The sequence below is a fragment of the Canis lupus genome, chromosome 18 (genome assembly GCF_011100685.1).
Source record: "Canis lupus familiaris isolate Mischka breed German Shepherd chromosome 18, alternate assembly UU_Cfam_GSD_1.0, whole genome shotgun sequence".
Lineage (NCBI taxonomy): Eukaryota > Metazoa > Chordata > Mammalia > Carnivora > Canidae > Canis > Canis lupus.
The window spans coordinates 43,256,513-43,272,133 of NC_049239.1; the positions used below are offsets into that span (position 1 = coordinate 43,256,513).

General features: G+C 50.7%; 1 protein-coding gene across 17 annotated transcripts in view; it reads right to left on the minus strand.

Annotated features, from left to right (window-relative positions):
* Positions 1-4,078: 4,078 nt before the first annotated feature.
* ATG13 (autophagy related 13) overlaps positions 4,079-15,621 on the minus strand; it is a 52,597-nt gene continuing 41,054 nt past the window's right edge. For 9 of the 17 annotated variants that reach the window (XM_038563416.1, XM_038563415.1, XM_038563414.1 and 6 more), the window contains 8 exons: positions 13,667-13,765; positions 12,798-12,908; positions 12,250-12,386; positions 10,313-10,427; positions 9,647-9,724; positions 9,318-9,434; positions 8,633-8,761; positions 4,079-6,390 (listed from right to left, as the gene is read on the minus strand). In XM_038563416.1, the coding sequence (XP_038419344.1) occupies positions 6,313-6,390; positions 8,633-8,761; positions 9,318-9,434; positions 9,647-9,724; positions 10,313-10,427; positions 12,250-12,386; positions 12,798-12,908; positions 13,667-13,765 (864 nt within the window). In that variant the 3' untranslated portion in view covers positions 4,079-6,312. The other 8 variants (XM_038563420.1, XM_038563421.1, XM_038563422.1 and 5 more) reach the window with 8 other exon arrangements.

The window sequence follows — 15,621 nt, forward strand, 5'->3', positions numbered from 1 at the left end:
GTCCTGCCCTGCTGCCCCTTCTCTGAGAGCCCCGACTGGGACTCTTCCTCCTGGCCTCAGCCTTACAGGAGCCTGGGGCTCCCGCCCAGGAAGGGGCCATGAGGCCCTGGGAGCTGGAAGCTGGGGCCAGCCGACCGGGCAGCTCTTCCTCCCCTTCTGTCCAGCCCACCTCGCCAGCCCTGGAGGCCTCGCTATAACCACGGGACGTTTTTCTTGGCCTTATATTTCTCACTGCCTCCTTGGATCCCTGGCTCCTTGTCAGGCTCTGCAGAGCTGGCCTTGGCTCTTCCAGCGGGAAAAAGACTGGCCCCAGCAACTGCTTACCCACTTTCTCCTGCCTCTCTTTCCTGGCAACTACAGATGCCTAAATCACTGCCAGCTGGGCTGGTAGCTGGGGCTGGTCCTCCCCTTCCCGGCTGCTGGGGAATAAGCAGCTGAGCTGAGCTGGCCAGGGCTGGCCCTGCAGAAGCACCCCCTTGCTTGGGTGAAGGCCTGTGTTCGTGCACCTGCAGCTGTCCTCCCCTCTAATGGTTTAGCCTTGGGTGTTGACACAGCTAGGGACTGGCAAGGCCGGGGTCTGCTTCCTACATCTGCCTCCTTCTCTTCCACACATCCTGGGTCAGCCCTTCTCAAGTGATACAGCCCCCAGGGTGTTCCAGCCCCCTGGCTCTGCCAGAACTGGCAGCCAGGGTGATACGGCTGAGTCCCAGCATCCATTTGGTATTAGATACCCCATTCCTACCCAGAAGCCCGTGTCTGGTTGGGCCAGTGACCAGCAGTCTCAGCTTCCCCTGCTTTGCCGTCCTTCCCTTCCCACTTGCACAGATTCTCAGCTTAAACTCTTGTGGACAGGTCTGTTGGGTCACACTGGTCTCTGCTCTGGCCAGAAGCGACTCAGTGCCTCAGGATCTGTGGCTTCTTCTGCCAGCTAGGGACTCCTGGAGGGGCCGAATGGAGACCTTGCTAATTCAATCAACCCGCTGGGGCAGGGGACTATGGGCCCCAGGGCCGTATCGTCTCTCAGAAAACCCAGACCCTGATGACTGGTACTTCTCATTCCAACTGTGTCTCTTAGAATTACATGCCTTCCTGGTGAACCCTGGGAACCCCACTTCCTGCAGCCTTGTCCCTGGCAGCAGAGGGAAGGACCTGCTCAGTGGCCTTGCCCTCACAGCCTTGGCCAGAGCCTGTACTGTGCAGCCCTTATTGACCAGACCAGCCCCATCTGCGAGATGGGTGCAGCCTGGGTCCTGACTCCTGAGCTGTCTCCCCAGGACATTAGCTTTTCAGGATCCCGGGGGCCTGGAGTGGCTGCTGGTTCCCTGTCGGTCCCCGCCTCTGTAGCCCGAGCCTGGGCCTCTGCTTTCTGCCCTCCTTTGTATACCAGGTGTTGCGCACAGCCCCATTTACTGGGGAGCCTCGTGGATCTATTTGATCTTTCTCCTGTACCCTGTCCCACTGGACTTGTACCCGGGGGGAGGGGAGAGTACTGTGAATCAAGTGTTCACATTCACACTTAATGACTTCCTTGGCACCAATCATGTATTTCACCTTTGCACTTTTTGTATTTCAATAAAAAAAGGAGATGGAAAATTGCCCACCTGGGTGTTAGGAAGTACGCCTGGAGGCTCAGAGAGGGTGGGAAGTGTGTGGTTGTGGAAGATGAACAGGTGGGGCCTCAGGAAGTCCCCTCCCTAGTCCGTCTGACCCCTTCCTTCTTTGTCTTGTTCCCTTGAGTGGGTGTGAAGCCAACTTTCTAGCATCTTCCAGCCTCGGACATGTGAACGGTGACCCTCCGTGTTGTACATGTGCAGCATTCCAAATGGCCACCAAGTGCTGTGTCCCATGACCAGCGGCTCTTCTGTCCCTGAACAGAGGGCACTGTGGTGACAGCAGTGTAGGCTTTAGAGTCAGACTTGGGCTTGAGTCCCAGTGCCATCACCCTCCACCAGCTCCAAACAGTAACAGCCATATTACCAGCCCACCTGAGACTGTCTCTTCATTTCTCTGAGGATCAGAAATGCACACAGGGCACAACAGAGCAAGTGCCCAGTGGTGACCAGAAGGACCATTGTTTCACAGAGGAATGGGGAGATGGTCCCAACCTCATGTAGCTGCTAGGATTAGAAGCCTTGTGTGACCATCCGCTTCTCCCCACCCTCCATCCAGCCTGAGAGCGTTGGCTATTTCCACCTGCCACCCAGGCCCATACCGGCTAGGAGATAGCCAGTTTTCCTTTCCTTTCTTGAGCAGGTTTTGCTGTGCTTTAAAAATTAAGATGGTAAACTTTAAGTTCTGTGTATTTTACCACAATTTTTAAAGATAATGGTTTGTTACTGGGAGGGCAGGCCAGAATTTCACTTGGCACGGCGGTCAAGTTCCACCTGTCTGCTGCCTGCCTGTTGGTTGCAATCAGGTAATGGTGGCCTCAGGGGAGCCCAGCCAGAGCTGCAGGATCAAGCAGTGGTGCTAAGACCGCGGTTAAACACAGGCACGGAGCTGCAGGAAACTAGTTTCATTGTACAACCGGCCCTCGCCCAGGCAGCTCCAGCAGAAGGCATGGGCAGCCTCTCACCAGTTCTGCTCAGCTCTACACTGGGTGACTGCTTACAACAGAGCAGCAGTATCCCAGGGAAACAGAGGGGAGCAGGACACCAGGAGAGCTGTTTACACTGGTTGGGCTCCTGGCAGGGCCTCTGCTGAGTGACTCAAGAGCCAGTTTCCCCCTGCCTTGGCAACAGCAGGTCTCTGGGGGCAGTGTCGGGAGATGCTTTAAAGGGATAGGACACCATCATGAGACACGGGGCAAGTGAACACTTTGCTTTTGTGGGGGAATCCCAACTGGAGGCGAAGACACAATAGACAGTCTCTTCACTGTTTCTGACTCAGGGTTGGGTGACTGTCCCAACTGGCTGCACAGTTATCACGGCCAATGTCAGGGGCAGTTAGCTAACAAGGTAGGGCTCCCAGGGCCTGCAACAGCAGCAGTGGGCCACCTCATTCTTTTCAGCCCTAGGTTTTGGCTGAATTTAGAATTTTCTTTTTTTTTTTTTTAATTTTTATTTATTTATGATAGTCACAGAGAGAGAAAGAGAGAGAGGCAGAGACATAGGCAGAGGGAGAAGCAGGCTCCATGCACCGGGAGCCCGATGTGGGATTCGATCCTGGGTCTCCAGGATCACGCCCTGGGCCAAAGGCAGGCGCCAAACCGCTGCGCCACCCAGGGATCCCTGAATTTAGAATTTTCGAACCATTTTCTGCCCTAGCTTCAGCCTGAAGGGGGCAGGGAGGCAACCCACACAATAGTTGCCCTGGTCTGTCAGGCAGTTAGTCCCTTGCCTCTAGAACCATCTCTGCCTCTGGGACACTAGCTCCACCTCCCTCGCACTCCCGTCGTTCAGCACAGGCACAAGGTAGGAGTCAGGAGCTAGCTCTACCAGGGCCGAGATGCCTGCCATAGAAGCTCCCAAGAGGCCAGGCAGGAATAATTCCCACAAGGCTCTTCTACTTGTGACTCCTCGGGGACCACCTTGGTGTCTGGCTCGGCCTGTCAGATCGGGGCAGCTGAACAAACTGCCCTTGACAGGCCCTTGACTTACTGATACTTCACTCAATCCCCTCCCCTCTGTCCGGTTTGCTCGGCCACGACTCCTCATCCTAGATTAGCAAACAGATAGAGGGCAGTTTACAGAGCCCACATTCCCTGTCTAGCCCTGCTGGAAACACAGCAGAGGCCTGAGCCAAAAGCTAGAGCTCCAGGCTGAGTGGTGGGCTGTGCTGCCCGGGGGGGCCACAAAGAGCTGATGCTGATGGCCTCTAAGGTGGACACTGTGGTGCATGTCGACTTCACGCACATTATCTCACGGACTACTCACAAAGAAGCCCCCCAAACGGGAACGTACAGCCAAGGGAAGTGAGGCTCTACAGCTGCTAGGTAGCCAAGACCTGCCTGACAGGGAAGCCATTCCACCATTCCTTCCCCTTCCACGGAGGGGCCGAACAGTTACCAGGCAGGCAGGACCTGCAGAGAAGTGGAAGTGCGGGGTTAGCATTTTAAACAACTTGCAGGACAGGAGGCTGTAAAGTACAGAAAAAATTTATTGGAAATCTCTTGAATACATTTTAAAGTATAGCTCGGTATTTCCAAACAAGGTGGGCTGGAGGAGGGGGAGGGACCCTGCCACCTGAAGACGGGTGACAGGCCCCAATCCTGTCCCCGGGGTGCTACTGGAGTCAGTCTAGGGCTCATCCCTGTCAGTGTACGGGGCTGAGGGGCAAGGGCCAGCCTTGACAGTTGCTCTGCTCCTCCCAGGCTCAGCTCAGGGCTCAGCCTCCCTGGCCTCTCACTGATGGGGTTCTAAAGGAAAGGCTGCTGCCTGTAAAGGCCAACAATCAGGAGTCAAAGAGGACAATGGCTAACAGGCCTTCCCGTGGCCTCCTCAGGAGGAGGCCAGTGGCTGAGATACTGTGGTAAGACATGGGGGCAGGGGCAATCAACAGCTTTACCACGGCTTCACCCTTCTCAGCACTGGGGCCTCGGGGGTAAATCTGGATTGGTTTAGCAGGCCATGGGTATACTCTGGCCCAGATATGAGGGCCAGTTGGATACCGCTGCTGGGAACATTTCTTTGTGGCAGCAGAACGCATGCAACAGGGGCGGGGCTCAGCCCACCTGAAACAGTATCAGAGCCCCCTCCAGCATTCAGCCTTGTAGGTGGGAACAATGTCACATGCATTTATTAACAAGCCATTGAGGACCACCTGCTCCACTGCAGAACAGCTGCTGCCAGTGAATAGCCCAGGTGGGCCAGGAGGAGTTTTGCCTCAGCCAGGACTGCCAGTCAGGCTGGGAGAGGGACAGGTGGCAGGTACATGAGGCTAGGTGCTTGACTGACTTAAGTAACAATACCTAAATGGTTAAGTCAATCATCCGCCTAGCTTTGGTTTCTCAACAAGGAACCAATCCAGCTAGTAAACCTCAGGGCGGGGTGCAGACCCTGGGATTAAAGAAAGGTGGTGGCCAGGCCCAGGTAGAAAGAGGAAAAGGCCCATAACCTAGCCCTGAGAAACAGGAACAAGTCCCTCCAGAAAGAGGGGCCCATCTGGCCTTCCTTGGGGCCACAGTGGGGCACATACAATGCATCATATGTGCACTGCACACAACTCTGGAGAACTGTACTCACAGAGTTATATGCATTTAGCACCCAAGACTTCCTGCGCTGCCAGAATGGAGTCAGTTACTCTGCAGAAGCTGGGAGAGATTCAAGGCTCTCACCAGGAATACGCAGAAGACTAAGGTAAAGCCTGTCGTCAGTTCAAGTGCAGCGATTCTGGGAGGTTCCATCACCCTCAGCCAGCCCTATTCTTGGATCCCACCTTATGTATATGGGAAGGAAGATCCTCAGAGCAGCAACCCAGATTCTGAGGAGCCTCCACAGAGGAGGCCATACCCCAGGAAGAGGCCCTCCACCTTCCCTAAGTGAAAACATCTAACCTCAAACATATTTTCTCTATAAAATATCTGATTTCTCTGAAAGTAATAAATATTTATCATGTCTTATAACCAAGGAGAGCAACAGGGGGAGGAAGGAGAGAAAAAGAAACTTTGCCGCAATTCCCAATGACAGAACCCTGGAGACCTAGGCTTCTGTTTCTTTCAATGGAGCTGAGCTGCTGAGCACAGCCAGCAGCCAGGGCTGCTCAGGGTCTCTGTGGAGATGGTGGGAATGGCTGACTTTGCAGTTCTCACCACCTTGGGCAAGAGGCCTGTCATACTGCCAAAAGTGCAGGCACAGGGGCAGAGAGAGGGAGGGAGGGAAGAAGACAGCAAACCAAAAGGGACAAAAAAAAGAGCCTGAAGGAGCCCCTCCTTCTTCCTCCCAGCACTGTCTCCTTCCTCTTTCTGCCTCCACACTAGGTCCGGGCCACCAGCTGGAATGTCAAGTGGTAAACGGCAGGCCGGCAAAGGGCCAGCTGCAGGGCGGACCCAGGGCAGGGGGCCGGCAGGAGGAACAGGATGACAGCCTTTGTGAAGCAGGTGCTGATGGGCGGTGTGAGCAGATGGCCCTGCCGAGGGCCCTTTTATTCCTAAAGGGTCTTCTGATCCCCAAGGCCAGGGGGTGAGTCCTCTCAAATGCTATCACCGGGCTTGCCTGCTGCCATAGAGTCTCCAGGAGGTGTGAGAGCAGGGACTTCCGGGTCCCCATGGGGGACACCAGCCTCTCCTCCACCTGGAGCAAGATGAGGGAGGGGAGCAGCTGATGAGTGGGACCACAGAAAGGGGATGCTGCTGGTACTCGAGGACACCAACTTTTACTGCAGGGTTTCTACAAAGGCATCAAACTCTCGGACATTCTTCTCGTGCACAGCCAGCTTCTCTGGTAGTGAGTCCTGTACCAGGAGGGGAGAGAAGAGCTGCTTATTCAGGTAGGGTCCTGCAGAGACAGCTGGCCCAGGCCCCTGGGCTGAAGAAGGGATCACAGGACACAGTTCAGCTCAGCACTGCTGGCCGGGACAGCAGGAGATGCAGGGCAGTGGGGCAGCCACCGGGAAGGGGGCTTGTGTCCAGCAGGGCCTGAGGGGGGCTCAGGGACTTGGCGGAACAGCCAAGGGGATCCAAGTGGGCCACATACTGCACGAGCTAGAAAAGGGCCATGCCAACAACAGGATGACACAGAGAAATTACCTTTGGCACAGATCAGGCTGACACTAGAATGAAACAGTAGGCTCAGCATGCTATAGATTAAGAAAAGTTTACGAGAGTTATTCATGACCTGTGCTGGGCAGCAGAATGCCTTGGGGGCACGTGAACAAGGCCGTCCCCACCATGCTCCCAAGAGAGTCTGACTCAGTAGGTCTGTGGTGAGGCCTAGGAATATCAGCTGAGGCAGGGGTGCGTTAGAGAGTCGAGAGAAATCAATAAACAAGAAAACAGAATCTGAGGAGTTAAGTTTAACTGCCCTCAAGTATCAACTATGTATAAAAATTTAACCCTAATCAGGTGCTGTCTGATGAATGTGTATCTGAAGAGTTTGACCACCACAGACGGGAGAGCTCCTAACTGGCACAAGGTACTGGGGAGAGGTGGGCACTGTCCCGCCCCTGAACTGGCAGGTGGCAGGCACATTGGAAGCACCAGGGCCGCTTCGGGAGGCAGGGGCGACGGACCACTCCTGCCTGCAGAATCACCCTCAGAGCCTTCACGAGCTGGTTTCTTCCAAGCAGGTTTCCAATGAGAAGCCAGGGAGTCAGTGATTAAAAGCCTAAAATCAGAAGCCAGACTCTAGGATCAAAGCTGTGTGTTGCCAGCTCAGTGTGACCACGGGCAAGTTATTTGTTTACAGGGTCGGTTTTCTCATCTGTAAATTGGGATAAGAAAAGCTACCTCTTAGGATTATTGAAGATTCGTGTAAAGCACTTAGAAAAATACCTGGTACCTAGAAAGCCTCACTAAATGTTAACAATAACGATATTGTTATAGTATTGTTATTACTGAGCATGCTTTTCTGTTTCAAGCAAATCAAGAGCAGATATTCCAATATTCCTATTCCTACTAGAGCTATTCCTCTAATGTTGCTATGGAAGGTGACATTCCCACCTCAGGTAGAAGGTCTCTGATATCTTGTGGTGTTAGAGTAGGTAGCTAGTTAGGTTTTAATAGGATGCATGGAGGCCAGCAAAGAGGGAAAAGGGGGAAAGCTATTGGGGAAAGTCAGAGGTCTATTCTGGCCAGCAGCACTCCAAAAACAAAGCCACAAGAAGCCAGATCAAACCAGACAGGCCAAAGACAAAGAAGACTGGAGACCCTGATCTAGTGAGGGAGAAAAGGTGTGAAAACCTACTCCCCAAGAAATCTTCTTTCCAAATAATAAATATCCCCCCCCCACCCAGTTAATAACTGTCAATAAAAGACAGAGACCCAAATCCTGGGTGCACAACTCTCCCGAGCTTGCCAGCTCTCACTTCTCGAGTGTACTCTCACTATAATAAACTCTTCACTTGCACCACCCAACCACTGTGTCTGGTCTGGCAACATCCTGGGGATGGGCTGGGTGGAGCCATAGGACACCTGGAGTTTGTAGCTGTGCAGGGTGCTCCACTGCCCTTTGGACATGGGAAATACATTAAACATAGATGCAGGGATTAGAGTCAGTCTCAGGACATCTGGCTAAGCTTGAAAACTGCTAGCTGAATCGAGAATGAGCCCTTCGAGGAAAGGGCAAGTACAGCAATACTCAGGACCTCATGTTTCTTCTGCCCTGTGCCCCTGGTGTCTGCCTGAGAAACTGAACAGCTGAATGCAAGAGCTACTGGAGCAGCTTGGTTTAGTGGCCAGAGGCAGCAGAAGACCTCAGACACTGAACAGCAGGGATGGGAAGTAATGGTGAGCGTGGACAGAAGAGGAGGAAGTCAATGCAAGCAATTTCAATGATAACGATTGCCAGGCACAATGCAAACCTCAAGTGTGATCAACAGACGATAAGGATCTAAAGTATCTCTTTCCTGTTACAGGGAGGTGTGGGAGTTGGGGGAGTAACAGGAAGAAATTTCTAGGCCTTTGGAACAGGAATGACCATCAAAAGAGGATAGGAGGTCACAGGATGAGGTAACCCAGGGAAAGGGGTTTCCATACCAAGTCCTCAGCCATGGACTGTGCCCCGATATCTATGGAGAGGCTGCTCAGCTGAGGAGGATTCTGAAATTCACGATAGAAGGTCCCCAAGTCCATCGGAAGAATGTCGTCTTTAGAAAAAGCCGGTTTCTTCAAAAACAAGACAGACTCAGTTTAGTTTGCCTTATGTAACAGAAGAAAATCAGGGGAAAGAAGCTATGAACAATCCTCTTTCCTTCCAGTAATTATCAGAGAAATGGTTTCTCCAGGTTCATCTTAGGGAAAGGAATTGCTATGCCTTTCTCTTCTGGGCAGCTGAGCTCTAGTCCTGGTGCTATACTCCTCTCCCATGGTAAGGTTAATATTCCCTTCCCTCAAATTCTTTTCCTTAGCAAAGAGTCATCCACTCAGGCAGGAATAGGACCTACATGGATACCACCAGCAATCCTCATTTAGAGTTGAATTTCAACCCAAGATATGGCACAAAATGCCTTCTTGCTCATGGGCCTCCAAGTGTGTCCCCAAGCAGGGTATGAGGGCAGGTTCCCCACATGAACTGCACAGCGAGATGCCCACCTGTCCCATCCCCTCTGTCTAGACCAGCCCATTTGATCCTTGTGAAGGAAGTCCTGTCCAAGAACCCTGGACGCGTCTAGGTTTATTTCCCCCATGGCAGCAAAGGTCAAGGAAAGTGATGGCAACTTACGAAGTCGATCATAACAAAGTCATCATGGGTATTGCCACTGCTGCCCCCACTGGAGCCATCAGAGTGCAGGCTGCCCTGGAGAGGAGATTCAGTCTCTGGGGAATCTGGAGGATTCACCTGTTTCAGAATAAGGTGGAGGTATGGGCTGGTTCATGCACTGGGTGCAAGCTGCTGTTAACAGTCAAAGGTTTTGTAAGGGAACCAACACTGGCTGAAAATCTATAAGCCCAGGAGCACAGCCAGTGGTCTCTGAAGGAACAGTGCTTTGTCCAGTAAGACGACAAGCACAGCACCATCTGACTGTTAACTTTAGTCAAAGGGGGACTCACCATGGGATCAGCATCCTCCAGCTCCAAATTCTTGGGAGCAAACATGGCAAAGGGTATGTCCAGACTGGTCAGGGTCACCTGAAAGGACATGAAAATTTTAGTGCCCACCCCTGGCTCAGCTTACAGGCTTCCTCCGTGGCCCAGCAGATTCACACAGCCAGGCTGATCACACCATCCTCTGGGTCCTATCCTGTCAGAGAACCCTGAATCTCCCATCTCCCATCATATACCCACAGCATAAACAGGGGTAGCGCTACCCATGACCCTGGGAATTAGCTTTGGAAGCCTGACCCACAGCGATTTGGTAACTATTCTGCATTGCAGAGCTGAGGGGGAATTACTTATTTTGAGGAAGGCTGAGATACTGACACTTCAGTGCAAGGTGTCTGTACCAAATGGGGCTCAGTCACCCTCTCCTATGGGAGGCTTATACGATCACAGAACAAAAGCTGTGAACTTCTTCTGGCGGGGGTGTCACAGGTTATTAACCCTCCTCCAAAAAAATGTGCACGCAGGTACGCACGTGCGCGTGCAAACACACACACACACACACAATTTTGCATGTAGTTTCAGGGGTCCCACAGACCCTAGGTTAGGAGCCCTGTCCCTCAGGCCTCATTCTAAGGGCTCAGATATTCTCACAGGTGGTAGTGCCAGAAAAATCACCTGGTTGATGGGCTTGTTGACAAAAGCCCCCACTTTTCGGACAAAGATGGTCTCCAAGACATCGTGGGGGGATGCCCGGCCCTCACTGCTGTTTGATACAGTTTCAGTATCCTCGCTGGAGAAGAAAGACAGTGTTGGTACTCACTCTCAAACCACAGCAGAGCCTGCTTGGTTCCCATAAACCTGTTGGTAAGGCTGCAGTCCAGGGCAGGAATGTCCCCCCCACCAACCTACCCACATGGGAAATGGCAACATGGGGTCTGGCTGCTGCCACTGCCACCCTCTCTTCTGAGTTGAGAGCAGAGGACTGCACTACTGGAAGCAACTAAAAATGAGGCACATGTGAATGAAACTCAGTAAGCTGTGTAAAGCTTACATTAAATTTAATCTAAAATACCATTGATAAACATCAGTTACCAAGCATATAGCAATCATGCATACAGGTAAGCAGTGCTCATAAACAACTGTGATTTTAACATTAATCTACGACATAAGCAGACTCAAGCTTTAAGCCTTTCTCTGCCTTCTTGTTTTGTTATCTAAAATTACCGTAAGAAGGAATCATTTACAGTGTTTAGAGTTTATAGCACCATGTTAAATTTAAGCCTTACCTCACAAGAGGCAGTGTCATTATTCTAACTTGAGAGTCCCAAATTTGGCTCTTTAGATAGCCAGAGCTTTCTCCGCCCATGACGCACGGGCTGAGGTCCTATGCTCCATACCACATTTCTTCTCATCACCCCCAATCAACCGTCTGTTCAGCAAAGTCTTTTAATGACACATTTCATTTGGCTGCCCATTTAAGAACCCCCTACCGCAAAGAGATAGGGTCCTCTATCTCTAGCTGCTCCCAGACATGCCCTTGGAGTCAAGGCTCAGAAAACTAGAGTGTAAACGACTAACAGGATCTTCCTTTGGTTATATGGGGGGGGGGGAGGGGGGGGGATAAAAGGATGGAAATTTGGGAAGCCAGGAATGAAAGTCGTTATTTTTTTCTGATGGATGCCACAAAAAGATCTTCCTAAATAATTTCCCTCCTACCACTCCACTGTGGGAATGTAAAAAAATACCAAAAATTTCTATTATCCACAAATTCATTTAGGATGTGATGGGGCAGTCAACGTCTGATCTCCGGGGCCTTGCAGTCAAGGGAGGGCAGGGCAGGTCGGGACAGCCGCATTGTCCCCGGGCAGAACTCCGATATAAGGGCAAGAGGAGCTCAGCTTGCGCCTGGCCATTTTGTGAGCTACGTGCTCTTTGGCAAATTTATTTAACCCTCTGAGGTCTTCTCATCTTTGAAAAAGTAGTAACAGTGGGGACTTGCGCAGGGCAGGAGTGTGAGAACCTTCATGCTCTACCTCATCACTGTCTTCATTAATCTGAAATTTACAGAATATATCACTTCTGTAATCAGAAAAGACAAAGATTTTTACAAATCTTTAATGAAGACAAACAGTTGTTTCTAAAGAATCTCCATGAGGGACTAACATAACAGGGGGGAAAAAAATCCTAACTACCAGCACAGGTACACAGCAGCCCCCAACTTTAGGGTCATAGCAAACCCCCTGCATGGGTCCTCAGGAAACACTGAGGACTGACTCCAAGGGAAGAAATCTTGAGGTGGGAGAAACACACACACACACACACACACACACACACACACACACACACACACACATCCAAAAGGCTCCTTCACCGGATGAGGGTGATAAGAACTAGGCCCCTGCTGTTGGCTATTAACAGCAAGCCAGGGGCTGCTTCCTTACATACCTGACACAATATAAGGTTGTTATGGAGGACTTTAAGAATTCCAAATTTGGGGTCTAAGTGCCAGGCCTGAAGCAATGCTGAAAGCAATTCTTTACTGACGCCCAATAAGCATATATGTCAGGGAGGATGGGTCCCTGGGTGCCCAAGCAGCCATGCTGTGAACTCACCTGCTGGAAGGTGTGACAGCGCAGTGGGCCCCGTCAGAAGGGGTGTAGGTTGCCAGTCTCTCCTGGTCAGCCTGGGCACCGTGAGCAGGTTGGTTGGGAGCAAGGGGTACCCCACCTTCCTTCCCGGGAACCATGAGCTTTGGGGGAAAAGGGAGGAATACAGTGAATAATGGCAGTGTCAGGCAAGAGGGGAACTTGGTCTAGGGCGGTGGTAGGTGCCTTGGAGCTTTTCCACTACCAGTGCTGCCCCCAAGTGGGCGGGAAACCTCGGATCTACGTCTTCTCTGGGACTCAGCTAACAGGAGTCATGCGTGGTTAAGGACTACAGAAGGAAAGGAAAGAGAGGGAGAAAACACTTGGAAGCTCTTCTTTCCTTTCTGAACTCTAGGAGGCCCTTTCTCCTGGAGTCACCTAGGTCCGTAAAGCTACACAAGAACTTTGTTTCAGAACACTTAGCAAAATAGTGGTGTGTGAAGAGGCCCCTCAACTGCCTTGGGGCAGGGGAGGCAGCACAGGAACCCCGGGGTCGTCCCCATCTCTAAAGATACCTGGTGAGGGTGTGTGGTGTTTAGGCCAGCAGCAAACACTACTGGGTAAGCCAGGTCAGCTGATCCAACGCCCAGGGCAGCAGGCTGATAGGAAAGGCGAGAGCTTGAGAGCTAAGCAAGAGAAAAACAAAGAGGGGCAGAGGAAAGGAGGAGGAAAAAGTAGGCAATCCTAAAGTACGACTAATGATCAAGGTCATGGAGAGGTAAAGAATGGATCCCAGCCCACATCCTCACAGTGCTGGGTGGGGGCGGGGGCCTGATGTTAAAGACAGACCAGGCCATTACTCTGTGGCTAAGAAAGCAGAGACTTGTTTGTAGTGGGACTGACATTCTCAGCTCTGCAGCCTTCCAAAGGCCTCAAATGAGTTCCCTGCTCCCCCTTTCCCCAGGGGCTCGGCTAACTGTTGAGGTTTCCAGCCCAGCCGACTGGCAAAGCACAAGCCCGAGCAGAACTTGCAGCCAAAGTCATTGGTTTTTCCCAGGTCATTCTATTTTCTCCTTTGTCCTTGAGGTCCCTTTGAAACAGAAGGCGTCTTCCCTAATCACACCCTCCATCACCCCTGGGTATGGGAGGGTTCCTATTTATATTGAAAAAGAAAGAATACCACTCTTGGATTGTTTATTTGGAAACAAGATATAAATAACTCCATGTGTTTTTTACATCAATGGTAGGAGGAGGGGCAAGCGAAACATCCTATTTTGGGCTGCTGTGCTATGGCTGCATCCTGTTAAAAATCAATTACCAAGCCTCAAATAACTCCCAGGAACACTTGGGGACATTTAAATAGCTATACCCTGTACTTTATGTATAATTTTTAAATAAAAAGATGCCATCCTATTATATCCCCTTCTTCCCAGTATGGACTCACTTGATGGGAAAAGGCCAGTCCTGCCATGGGGACCCTCAGAGTGTCCGTCACCACAGGAGTAGGGGTCTGAAAATGTGCCTTTGTGACAGTAAACACACACTGTGCACAGATACACACAGAGACAGGAAAAACAAGAGAAGAAAACAGAAAAGGGACTTGAGAAAGAAGTGAAAACAACTCCGGAAGGGGTGGTAGCCATGGAGGCCAAACTGCACGATGGAAATCGGGAGTGCAGCAGGGAGAGAGCAGCATGGCTGCCTTCCTAGAAGGACAACTTAGAAGGGTGTGAAGAAGATACGTTTGTCCCAGGGGGCTCCACTGCATGCTTGTTGCCCTGATGAGCAGGTGGAAAACAAAGCTGAGTCAAGCTGTTATGACTTGGCAAAAGAGGGAAGCCCAAACCAAGCATTAGTGTGTTTTTAGTCAAAGGAGGGTGGAAAGGTGTTAGGGAATGGCCCCCAGCAGCAAGGACTTGAGAGCAGGTGCAAGACATGCTGAGGATAAAGATGCTCAAGTTACAATGCTAGAACAGAGACCTTTTCCTGGGGACCCAGAATCTGCAAGGACAGATGTAAACAACTGACGTCTGTTGACTGGAACTTTAAATGCTCAGGTCCAGGGTGCCTGGGAAGCTCAGTCAGTTAAGCATCTGACTTAGACTCAAGATCTCAGGGTCCTGGGACTAAGCCCCACATTAGGCTCTGTGCTCAGCGGGGAATCTGCGTCTCTCGCTCTCTGCCTCTGCCCTCCCCCTGTTCTCTCTCAAATAAAGATATGGTGGATTTTCTTCGTTTGTTTTTAAATGTAAGCTCTATGTCCAATATAGGACTTGAACTTACGACCCGGAGATCAAACATCACTACTTGATCTACTGACTTGATCTACTGACTGAGCCAGCCAGGTCCCCCTTCTCTCAAATAAATAAATAAAATCTTAAAAAAAAAAAAATGCTCAGGTTCCCAGCTGTAACACTTGACTACACTATCTGAGGCAGGATGAATGGTTGTGTATAGGTGTAGGCGTGTGTGTGTGTGTGTATGTCTTATAGCCCCACATGGTGAAGGAGAACTTGATGCAGTAAAAGCTGGGGCACTCTTAGATTTCAAAGCTAATTATGATTATTTTGAATCTTGCTGTTCCACCTTTAAGTCTTACCAGTTAGCTAGTTAATGCTTAGAACTGGAGGTTGGACCTGAAATCACAGTAGTAGGTACAGGGTCACAATTATTTCTTGATTTGACTCTGTGTCCACATGACACAGCGGTCCCTTTTTTGTTGGGAAAACAAACACCACATTAACATGCATTTACTGGACTCTAGGAAAAAGCTCAAACAGAAGTTGAACAATTATGCAATTCCCTAGGTTAAACCAAGGAAGAAAGTAGTTCAATATTTATAGGAATGCTGAGGAGACCTGCTGGCAAATCATTTTCTCTCTCTGTTCTACCATTAAGGTTGAAAATGAAGACTACTGCACCAAACTGTAATAAGCCTCGACTGGAGGTACTCAGAGGGTAGTGACAGGGCTCACCCCATGGGATGCTCAATGTTGATATGATCTTGATAGGGTCGATTTTCAAACTGTGACAAGACACAGAAGGTAACTGACACCATGAGAAAGATAGGCTCCCCTTACACAGGTCATAAATTTTGTGCAAACAGGAGATGTAGGAACTACTTAACTTTCCCTTACTGTTGGGGTTGTGTCAAATTTCCACTGTACCTAAGAGACAAACTGATTTGTTAAGGCCCAGCCTCACCATCCTCATATCTCCCAAGTCACAACGTCATTTACTATTTATGAATTTATCACTTATAAAACAACATAGGGGCACCTGAGTGGCTTAGTCAATTAAGCACCTGCCTTTGGCTCAGGTCATGATCCCGGGGTCCTGGGATCTCTCAGGATCCTGGAAGAGAGCCCCTTGTCAGACTCCCTGCTTCTCTTTTCCCCT